The 11,674-nt window shown below is 38.3% G+C and overlaps 1 protein-coding gene across 1 annotated transcript; it reads right to left on the bottom strand.

Annotated features, from left to right (window-relative positions):
• Nucleotides 1-52: 52 nt before the first annotated feature.
• Nucleotides 53-11,426, bottom strand: LOC124920482 (pre-mRNA-processing-splicing factor 8A). The gene is made up of 26 exons (XM_047460978.1): nucleotides 10,981-11,426; nucleotides 10,128-10,251; nucleotides 9,952-10,044; nucleotides 9,420-9,810; nucleotides 8,437-8,923; nucleotides 7,570-8,360; nucleotides 7,366-7,451; nucleotides 7,098-7,280; nucleotides 6,658-6,972; nucleotides 6,283-6,587; nucleotides 5,743-6,197; nucleotides 5,527-5,653; nucleotides 5,105-5,346; nucleotides 4,873-4,996; nucleotides 4,607-4,796; nucleotides 4,340-4,447; nucleotides 3,838-4,091; nucleotides 3,082-3,698; nucleotides 2,893-2,999; nucleotides 2,467-2,721; nucleotides 1,912-2,385; nucleotides 1,546-1,707; nucleotides 1,250-1,447; nucleotides 887-1,165; nucleotides 573-815; nucleotides 53-493 (listed from the first exon to the last, which is right to left on the bottom strand). The coding sequence occupies exons 1-26, from the start codon at nucleotides 11,229-11,231 to the stop codon at nucleotides 299-301; spliced, it is 7,056 nt and encodes a 2,351-aa protein (XP_047316934.1). The 5' UTR covers nucleotides 11,232-11,426; the 3' UTR covers nucleotides 53-298.
• Between the last annotated feature and the right edge of the window lie 248 nt (nucleotides 11,427-11,674).

Genomic DNA, 11,674 nt, shown 5'->3' with positions numbered 1-11,674 from the left:
ACAACAATTGTTCAAAACTAGATAACTAACAAAAAAAAAATACATAAACATGTAAACAACTTAACTCAAAGTTTAAAAATCAAATATATCAAAAACATGGTTTTGTTCCTCCGTAATCGTATTTACACAAAAACGGTTACATGCATTGAACACTACTACTACAACAAACTTGGTTTTACTCGAAAAGAACAATACACAGTTCAGTGTTCCTCTGTTTCTGGACAACTGTAATAGAAATCTCAATGTCTAAAGGTTGGGGAAATTTGGCAGTTGAAGTAACGGACCTTTACTTTTTCAGTTAAGTGAAAGCGTCCTCCCTGTCTGCCTCGGCCGTAGTTTCTCCTTCTTCCAAGTTACTGAACTCGAGGTAATGAGTGGGACGGTGGTCTTCATGGTAATATTCTCTCGGAGTTCCCAGTTTCACTCCGTACTTCATGCTAACCGTATGCTTCACCCCCATGAAATTGTAATTCCACGGCCCGTTATCAGGAACCTGTTTACATTATTCAAGTCATTGATCAAAATAATTACTAAATAAATACCCTCTGTTTACAGTTTACCAAATAACTTACCATGTAGAAGCCAAGGAACCGATCGCTAAGAAGCATTTGGACTTTCTCGTAATGAGTAGGCAAGTAGCCATGAGGGTTACTGCCAGAATCTTTATTAGCACGCCCCCATTCATACCCGGTAGGAGTAAGCTTGTAAGCAGTCAATGAGCAAGAACCAGGCGTAAAGCTGCAAGTCAGAATAATACACCTCTCTCCCTCCCAATGTTTGTTGTTCTCAAGTATACGAGCATGGGAAGTTAAATCCTATCCAAATTTCATCAGGAGTTTAGTTAAACAATAAGGTTTACCAAATGAGATCAATAAAAACAACAAACCTGTGGAGAAAGTTGAGGAAGCTCATTGGGTTGTGTGTGCATCCATCCAAGTGGCTCCAACTCATTCAAGAAATCGTGCTCGGGAAGAGAAGACGGGAGATTCACTTGCTGATGAGTACCCCATTGAGGAGGCATGGCAATGCATCGGATTTCCTTAACCTGGGGATTGTCCGGAGGACTTACTCCGTATAAATAGCCAGAGATTTGTGTTCGCAGATCCGCAACACATATGAACTTCTTCAAAATATTCTTTGGCATGATGTATGTGTATCCCGTTTCCTGCACCCACAGTCAAATTCCAATTTAAATGCGATAGGTTAAAATTTTCAGGACAAGAAAAACTGAATACTACTAACTAATTACCTTAATATCCTCAGAATTGACATAAATGTGGTTGACTCGTAGGTAAAGGTTGGTAGCAGAAATTGCTCTTACACGCCAGTCAGTTTTAGATCCAAATGCAGCTTGTTCATATGGACTTGTAGTAGTAACAATGAGTTCATCACCGTGGACATTTGTTGTTTTGGTCGTTACAGCTGTCAACTGACTAGCTTCTTTCGCCTATCACCAAAACAAAACGAATCATCATTAAGCAATGGAAGAAACAGTTAATTTTTTTATGCTCAGTCCACCAAAGAAAAAAGATAAAAAGATCTAACCTGTTTCTCAATCTCTGCAATCTGCTGCCTTTGTTGAGAAGGAGGAGTGATCTCAGCTCCAAGTATTATATCACGAATTTCAGATTGGGTCAATGCAGATGTGTTAACATTGTTCTTCTTCGCGTAATCAGAGAGTATAAGATCCCTTAGTGCAACTTCAACCTATATCACAAAGTTCATCAGCATAACCGACATATCTAAGGGTTATTGTTTGATGAACAGTTATTTGGATATACTTTAACACATCATCAACTAAAAATAGTAAATATACCCCTATTTTATTTTTTTAACATTAAACCTAGCCTTGGGTTAAAAATAACACAAATTCCAATAAAGCACATAATTAATAACAAGATCAAAACATACCTTCATCCACTGATCATCTGTAAGATTAGGCCAGATGTGATGGGGCTCAGTGACTATTGTTTTATCAGGCTTCAGTAACATCTTTGCCTTCTCATTGTTGACGTGAAGAGCACGTAAGATCAAAATAAGTCTGGAGAAGGCCGTGTAGGATGAAATGCTTTTCAACCAATCATCATAAATGTTAAACAACACCATTTGTGGCTCATTAGCCTTTAAAATGAGGTCACCAAACTTCTCAATCTTTAAGCATGCTTGGAAAGGAAGTTGGAGCTCACTTCCTTTGATGACAATATTGGGAAAATCGAGAAGATGGACTTCCAAAGGATCAAGCATTCCTTTACGGGTGACAACGATTTGTTTAGGTTGTTCTTCAACAGGCAAGGACCGCACAAGGGCAGCAACTTCTTCTGCAGTTTTCCATTTGGCTAGCTGACCCAAACGCTTTTGCCCTGCCCAAACACTTGTGTGAATGACCTGCAAGTTCATGTAAGAACAATGAATCTCAGTCTATACAATGAAGTCAGTCAATCTATATAACCACTGAAAGAACCAAACCTTCAAAAACAACTGGCCCGTTCTTGGATTGAATATGAAGATGGCCCCATTAATTGGCTTCGTAGTCAGATTTCCCTCGAACGTCTTATGAATTGTGACACGATACACATTTGTGTCGTCAACAAACCAGATAATTTGATTGTTGAATATCTCTCCATAATTCTGAGATGACAGGTATGGCTCTGTTGGCTCAGAAGAATACAACTGCAATCCTTTCCTTATGCGCTCCCTCAACACATAAAGTGCTGGATTAGACTGCAAACAAGATAACAATTTTATCCTCCAGTATTTTTGGACTGTACATAAGTCTATTTGTTCCGTTCTATTTTGCTAAAGTGAACTTTTCTTTTTAAAAGAACAATTTTATCCTCAAGATATGTTACAAGCTAATAAAAAATGTTGGGCATCCAGATATATTTTTAGTACCTTCATGATCTTGTTCATGGCCTGAGCAAGCAGTGGCTTTGAACCTGGAAACCAGTTTCCGAATGCAGAATGCAAGTTATAAGCAAGATCAAGACCAATCATCACACCTACACAAGAAAACATTTTGTTAGGCCAACAGTCACATCATCTGATGAAAATCACTGTGCTTAAGAAAAGTTAAATGGGTACCCGTTGGAGAGGGATAGATAGACATATTATCCGTGGTATAATCCATAAATTTGGCTCTGGTGTACCGCTCAATATCATGAGAGTCATAATCTCCCCAACGGAGCTGTACATCTATCCAGTATTTATTGCTTGCTTTCTGATCAAAAACATCCTTTGATTCGGCCACCAGACTAGGTTTTGACATGGGCCATCTATGTGCAGCAAATAGAAGAACATCAGCACATGAACTATTCATTTTGTAACTCTTCCTTGGATGGATTGTTTCCTTCTGGACAGTTTCTATTTCTAAAGCATCCAACTCCTGATCGAGTACTTGACAGAGATCCATAACCACACTCTCATGAATCTTCTGCCACAAGTGAGCACGGAATATCTGAATGAGTGAGATCTTAAGGGTCGGTATCTTTCCGTGCATGAATATACCAGTCAAATCTAGCTGCACTTGGAAACCAACATAGACATTTGCTCTATTTATGGTAGGTGACCACCAAAGGGTGAATCTACGGTTTGGAATCTGATTGAGACCAGATCTTTGTGCATTAGTTAGCTTCTTGTATTTCATAGACTCCTCAAATCCAGAAGCCTTTTCCCAGAAGAGACCCTCCCATGTAGGGAAGCTGAAATGGAATAGGAAATGAGAGTTAGCCTAAAGTATAATAAGTAAAGATGTAAATATACCAAAGTCAATATACATGTACCAAAATAAAAGTAGGAAGAAAAAGCTAGTCTGATAAGGCAAGAATGTGAAGTACATACTAAGTTCCCTTGAATAGTGTGTGCTCAAGTATTCCTTCAACACCTCCAAGTGCTTGGATGACATCAGTTCTATAATTATTCAAGTTCCACAACTTTCCATCATGTCTTTGATGAGTCCACCAAAAAGGATTTTGCTTCAAAACTTGGTACTGTTTAAAATCTGTACGAACTCTCCACCCTTTGTCATATGCAAGGGTGTGACGATCCTTCTGAAACAATGTGTTAATCCTTGGTATCCCACGATCCCAAGAATCCTGTAAAGAAAGTTGTATAAACAGTCAATATGATTGAAAAGGAAACTATCAGATTTGATGCAAAATCAATAATGATGACAGCATATGATACAAGATAAAGTGTCCACTATCCACTTATTAAGGTGCTAGTGTACTCAAACCCAATAATCAAGTATCTAGCCACTAGAAGAAGTTATAGATTTGAAATAGTGAATAATTATGACAAACAAAACCCACAAAAGAAAATCTATGAAATGAATGATACTCACCTCCAAATCCTCAAGGGTTAAACGCCTATTTTGTGATTGAGCTTCTTGTCTCTTCAAAGCATATTCTGCCCAAACTCTCTGAGAATCAATGAACTCGCTTTCCCATGGCTGTCAACAATTTAAAATGTGATTAATATAGCATTAAGTTAGTTACTTTTCTTGCTTTTTCTTTTCATTAGTGTTTTTCTGTTCCAGTATTCAGTTGCAAAGGGAGAGGGCCTTAACAACAAAAACATGCACATGCATTCGTTACGGTCCTAAATTTACCTGTATGTAACGATAAAGGTTTGGAATCAACTGGTCCTCCTCATGACTCATACCACTTCTAAAATGAGTCACACCAACATCTGTTTGCTGACTGTAACGAAGATCACTCTGAGGAATCAATATGTGTCCCATTGATAACATGCCAAGGCCTCCAATTTCCTTTGGAGTATAAAAGATGACAGGGGGGAACCTAAAACAATATAATTACAAGGTTAAGAGACAGAACAAAGAAACAATAAGCATAGCTTATTTGTCAAGAGGTGTACCTGCTAGGCATCTTTGAGTTTAATCCGATCTTGATACGGGTTTGAATTTTGTTCTCACACTTCACCAGCAGATCTAGTAGCTCTTGTGTATGTACAGTGGCTTCACGGAAGTAGGTCATTAAACCTGTCGAGAATAACCAAGTTGACCAAGGAATTAAAATGTGAATAATAAATCTCAAAGCTAACAGCCTCCCTCCACCCATAAAAAGAAAAAACAGCATTAGGACCATACCAATGAGAGCAGTATTCCACTTGTTGACGATTTTTGTGAATGTGGTTGAACCTGAAGACATTAGAATCTGCCTTGCGCGATTCTCAAACACCTTCAGGTGTTCATCATCAACCCTTAAAAATGCAACAGCAGTTCGTTCTTTAGTTTGTTCATTTTGCAGATTCCAAACACCATCTTTTACGTTGCTGAATGCCTCTTGGGTCATTCTAATCTTTGGAAGTATACGAACTTCAAAGCCACACCTGCATGTTGGAGACAAGCATGAGATCAGAAAGATGCAGAGAACAAGCTGATGGCAGTATTGTTCACAAATTTCAGCTTAAACAAAGGAAATCCACTTTAGACAATTGAATAGCATCGCAAAAGAAATTTCCAATTGATGACGAATGACTTTGTTTAGGCTATGGCGAGGACTGACTTACATGCTAAAAAGTAGATTTGGATTATCTTTGCTGTAAACAGAAACAAATCCATTCTCCCATTCCAATGTAGTGATACTTCTAGGAAGACGATTCTTCATGTCCCAGAACACACTCCTCCCTAGGTTAACTGAAAAAGAACAATATTTAGTGATTTTATTAGAACTTATGAATTACTAGACCATACTGCAACTGGAAAAAAAAGATAGAGAAACTTACCATCATGCTTCATTAACCTCATTCTTGCATCCCGTGGCCAGCATTTCTTATTGTTGTAGCCAACCATATTTTCATTGTTTGGATCAGGATGTTCAGTAAGGTACCGCTGAATGAGATCACGAGCTTCTTCATGGGTAAAGCGAAACAAGATATGCACCTTCTCAATATACCTGGAATAAAGCCGTATAGGATGTCGGGTTTCTACTTTGGTGTCCCAATAGGTTATGAATTCATTTGGCATTTGGGGAGGACCAGCAATTTCACTAGCCCGTGTTAAACCCAGAAGCAAAAGATCTAATACAAGCCCATAATACTGCACAACAAAGGAGGCAAACTGGAGACCACGAATTAGCCCATATGAGTTAGTGTGACTCATGTCCTTGTAGGATAGCACAACATTATTCTTTGCAGTGACATAATCAGCAATGTTGTGGTCAAGGACAAGCCGTAAAAGCCTGTATAGAATGCATTAAAAGGTTAGATAACCATGAAGAATGAAGTGTAGAAAACAAGTTTAAGTAAAAATAAATCAATTAATACCTGTTCAACATGGTTAAATCAATTTTCTCAAAGAACTTCTCAAACTTAGTCTGAAGCATAACTACACACTGACCGTCACCAGTGTCCCATACACCTTGTAGATTATTAATACCTTGACACCACTTATAGACCAACAATGGTGGTGGTTCTGAATCAGCCGGCTTTATCCAATTGGGAAAAAGATGGCGCTTGTCACCTTCATACCAGAGATACTGATCAAGATATGCATCAGTTATTTTCTCAAGAGGCTCAATCTCATAAACTGGTATTAGATAGCTGTACAAATCCATGAACTCAATGCCAACCTGCAGAACATTTTGAAATCAGCATTTTATTTCCACCACAACAAATAGCTGTAAAAACCCATGAACTTACTTCTTTGAACGCACGCTGCGTAAGCAAGTGTCTCTTGATCCTTGACAATGCCTCATGTGGATTGTCATAGGCTTGTTCAATCAGACCCAACTCTTCTCTCTGCAGTTGATTTAACCTCACAGCAACACTATAAGATTCCTTCAATCTCTCCAGAGCAAGGATAAGAAGCTTTGTGTCATGCTTGTAAGATAGAGGAGGGAACGGAATAGGAGAGAATTTTCTTGATTCTAACCAATGGACTGTAGTACTGTAGATGGCAACTGCTTCTTCGGGTGTCACATAAGGGCCATCTTTTAAATAATTATGCTGACGTTCCTGCAAGTGGTGAGGAAAATAAACTAATAAGAAAACACGAGCAAAATATATATGTAACTCAGATGCACTAAATTGTTTCTTAATAGATATATAATAAAGTAGATGCATGGAAATCAATTACAAACCTGCTCTGCCTTCAGCCAAAGACGAGTCAGCCTTCCCAAATTCTTACGGCAAACAGTCTTGTCAACTGTTGCACCACGTCTTATACGTTCACGGTTATAATGAGCAACATTTGTCCACCAATCAGCTTTAGATTTGACGTATCGAAGAATCATATTCTCAATTGGAACTGGCAACCCAGGGACCTGCAGGTACATAGTGTTGAAAACTAAGAAGCTAACAAAATAGACTATACACTCAATATAAGAGAAGGGGATCACAAGATTTTACCTTCCAAGGAATATTTGCTTTCCAGCAGCGCCATGCCTCACTTAAATGCTGCAAAATCGTTCTAGCTTTATTCTGCTTAATGCCCTCTGCAACAAGAAGAAACACGATCAACTTATTAGGCAAAAAATAAGTGAATATTAGTATATCTAGCTCTACCACACTAATGGGATAGTTGACAATAGATAGTAGCATCTTAATCATGACCTGGCATTGCATCAAGGACATCATGCATCACAGCTGCACGGAGCTCCAGGTCGAAGTGACTTTCAACACGTTGCTTGGTTACCGTCTTGGCCACACCTTTTGAGTGTCTCCCTTCAAATTGCCGTGCAAGCAAGTTACCCAGCCACCTTTCCAGCAAAGGCACAATACCTCTAAGGAAGAACAACCACACTCTCCACATTGGTGCCCAGAATCCACAACCAGGACCTTTACCCACTGGCCCAGTATTAAATCGGTAGTAAATCAAGTGCTTCAAATCTTTGCACATGCGTATCTGACGCATAAGCCTGTACTTGTAACGATACATTCCTGTCAACTGGCCAACATGTGAAAATGTATATTGTAAACCATCTGCTAATTGAAACGCATCCACATTTCCCAAACGGTATTGTACATTGGCATCTACAACTAGCTTTGTCAGACGCAAGATCTCACGACAGAGATGGAAGGCATTACCAAACCTTGACTTCTTACGTTCCTTTGTGGTAAGTGTTTTAACAGGTTTCAAGTTGAAGTTATAATCAAGATGAAGGTAATTCAGATTTTTCCTGTGTATCAACAGATTAAGCATGTTGTATCCTTGCTTACACACTTGAAGGCCAGCCTCAACCCAGTCAAGTTCAGTAGTTTGGAAAAATTTGGTAGCAGCAAGTGATTTGAACAAGTGCTTTTTCTTCTGAGCCTTGGGTGGACGGTGATGAAGTTCGTTCAACACAAAGCATTTCAACAGCTTCTGATAGCTCACTCGCACTTTAACAGGGTATGATGGAGGACTGCAACAATGGCAGAAATTAGCACAAACAGTCAAATACACTGAACAATACAGAAATAATATAAGAATAGACTTACCAGTGTTCCTTGAACCACTCAGATACAAGTGGTATATCTTCAGCACGTCGCATACGACCAGATCTCATGTTAAATGGACGTGGAGCAAGCAAGAGTGATATTCCAGCAGCCGTAGTGTCGGTATACAAAGGAGTCTCAGTCAGCAGAGGTTCTACCCCATCAGGCAACTGAAAATCATCATCTTCATCTGCTTCGCTGATTTTCTTTTCACGGCGATCCTTGTTGGCTGACGTTATAGGGTGTATCAAAGGATCATAGTAAAATGCTGGTAGATCAGGATCCTCAGTTTTTATGTACATGATCATTGGAGTATGATAAACCCCAAGCTTTACCTTTCTGGGCCTATTGTTATACAGATGAGGGAATGCTACTCTATATTCTGTCCTGAGTGGTGACCGAATAATAAGTTTGTTAATGTCATTGAACTCATTCCAATCTTCATCACCTTTCTCCATGTCACGGAAAAGTGGTTCAAACTTAGGACCACCTGCAGGAGCATATATGCATCAGAAAATGGACACGTCCTTTTTGAAAGTTCTGCTCTTCTAAGTAAGATATATTAAGTAAATGCTAAAAGCAACATGAACATGCATAAGGGTAATTAGGGAATGAATGATAACCTCAATAAAAGTCTCAAAATAAAACATGCATATATATCACTCCAATCTACCCCTCGTTTCATAGGCTACCACGAAACAGCTTATTTTCTCCTTTCCCTTGAAGAGTTATCTCACAAGTGCCTCATCCAGATTATGGAGAAAGATTCCAGGTGGGAGAGCAACAAAAATGTAGGAAGAGTCTACGAGATGTTGTTCCAGTCAACAATTAGGGTTTTATAAATATTTTTATGAATAAATGCCAAAGTTAGGCAAGAGAGTTCTTCATGTCCCCCCCGTAAATTTACATTAGTAAAGAGCGAGTAACGAAGGCAGAATATCATATTCATGTATAACACAAAAATAAACAGAAAGTAAAAGACATACCAGGTATGCACATGTTCAGAGCTTTAGCTGTAAAGAACGATTCCATGTCGAACAGGTAATAATAGTTACGATCTATTAAGTCAGAGAGGAGCTGGCCAGCCAGTCTATGGAGTGTGGCCATGATAGGAAGGGAAAGATGCCATTTCCTGTAACTAGGACCATTTATAAGTTTAGTCTTCACCAGAGGTTTATGGTCATAAAACCAGGTATAGACAGCTGAATCTTCCTCCTCATCCAACTCTAACTGGATGGGTTCCAAAGGATCCACATCCAAAAGATTATCAGCATAGTCCAGTGGCGGCTCTTCATCATCGAAAGGAGGGAATCTCATTCTCTTGAAATGTCGACGATCCCTTTTTTCTCTTCTCATCATGATCCACATAGATCCCCACTGCAAAACATTTATTCAGCAGTCTAAATCAACATGAGGTGCACCATCTAAAACAGTAAAACTGCATAAAGTTGGAACCTACCAAAAATTATATTGAATACAGCAATATACACATTTCACTTAGGATGAAAATGAACTGACCTGAGCTAAATAAATAGGTTCCACAACCCAAGGTATCTCATTTACGAATGTGATGGCCCCAGTAATATGGTATAGAACCTTGACATCACGGACCTATTGCCACAAATACACACTAAGATGAGTCAAAACATCAATAAGGTTTGTAAAATAAAACAAGGTACCACAGATGTCAGCACCTGTTCCCATGGCATCGGCATGTTTTCAAGCAACTTATAGACTGCGTGAGGAACAAACTTTAGAGCTCCTAAATATACACGTTTATCATGTCGAAACTTTTTCGACGACATATCACCATGATCCCTGAAGAACCAGTTAACAAAATCATTCACCGTGCAATAGCACAACCGTTTTGAAACGCAAAAACAGCTTCCAAAATATAAACAATAAGAAATGTATGATGAAGGGTAACAAAGATGAGCACAAGTCACAGTTGTACAAATGTATAAACTTCATGGTTGATGAGTATTGATAAATCTATGAAAGTAGTGAATTAAATAGTAAATAAGAAGTAAAAAAAATATAACATACTAAAAATTTGAAAAAGGTAACAAAAACTATTAACAAGTTCTCAAGTTTATAAAACTGATAGACAATAAGAAGAAAAAGTAAACTACATACAATACAAACAGCAAGAGACAATTGAATCTCGAATAGACAATAAGTATGTCTTCATGGCAATGCTATAAACAATACCTTGAAGCCCATACAAAATGAAATTATAAGGAACCCCATAGGAAGAAAAAATCTTCAACAAAAATATCAAATTGAATTAGTTGAAGTCCACAGACACTCATACAAATTTGCTGACTTGACCTACAAAAGTAATCTAGCAATCTCCTTGAAATCGTATGTTTATATGCATAAAAGGCATAATAATACTAATTTTAAGCTGAATCAAACAATAGAGTCAAGTTCTATATAATATCTCCTTCTCTTTCTTTTACAAATTAGTCATTCCATAAAGCACGAATTCAATCAATCAATCAATCAATCAATCAATCAAACTAAAACAAATACAATAAAACCCACCTGATGATCTTCCTAACGTGTTCAGGAGGCATATCCTCCTTCTGCGCCTCAACAAATCCAAATTTCCGCTTATCACCATATCGCTTAGAATTTAGCTGCATCCATTTCCTGGCCTTCTCTTCCAATAGAGCTTCCGCCTCAGCTGGAGAAGGAAGCACAGTATAAGACGGTTGTGTTATCTGAGGATGAGGTACTGATGGACCACCAGTTCCCGGTGGAGCAATAGGGGGCATCTGCCCGTTGTTCCACATTTCTTCACACCCTAATAAGAAACTACAAAATCAAACCCTAGAAGAACAACAATATCTATAGAACCAATGGATCCACGAAGTATCTGAGAGATTTTCGGTATATAAGATCTTTGGCGGTTCTAGGGTTTTACTCTCCAGCGAAGGAGTAAAATGATGAAAAACCCCTTTACAGTCGTGAAGAGAGAGTGTTCTTATTGAGTGAAGAGAAACATCTTGAACAATAGCAAAATGGCGGTAGTCAAGTTTTTCACGTAAAAATGGACACTCCTTTTTTTTTTTCTTCTTTGAGCTGACACTAATTTAGATTGGGCTCATTTCTTATTAATGGGCTCATTAAGCTGGGCTAACCCAGTAATAATACTGTCTGCAAACTGTTCAACTTCTTTCTTTATTACTTCAGAACTTTTAAAAAAATAATGTATATTGTCATATTTTATTTGATT

This window comes from Impatiens glandulifera, chromosome 1, assembly GCF_907164915.1.
Source record: "Impatiens glandulifera chromosome 1, dImpGla2.1, whole genome shotgun sequence".
NCBI classification, from domain to species: Eukaryota; Viridiplantae; Streptophyta; class Magnoliopsida; order Ericales; family Balsaminaceae; genus Impatiens; species Impatiens glandulifera.
Note: the sequence above shows the minus strand (reverse complement) of the source record. Positions and strands in the feature narration are given on the sequence as shown.

What these genes read in the sequence shown, in the direction of transcription:
- LOC124920482 (XM_047460978.1), bottom strand. Translation starts at nt 11,231, where the DNA reads ATGTGGAACAACGGGCAGATGCCCCCTATTGCTCCACCGGGAACTGGT. An exon ending in TTTGGCTGAAGGCAGAGCAG is followed by an intron (nt 6,973 to 7,097) that starts GTTTGTAATTGA and finishes CACCACTTGCAG; the next exon opens with GAACGTCAGCATAATTATTT. An exon ending in AACTCAAAGATGCCTAGCAG is followed by an intron (nt 4,797 to 4,872) that starts GTACACCTCTTG and finishes ATATTGTTTTAG; the next exon opens with GTTCCCCCCTGTCATCTTTT.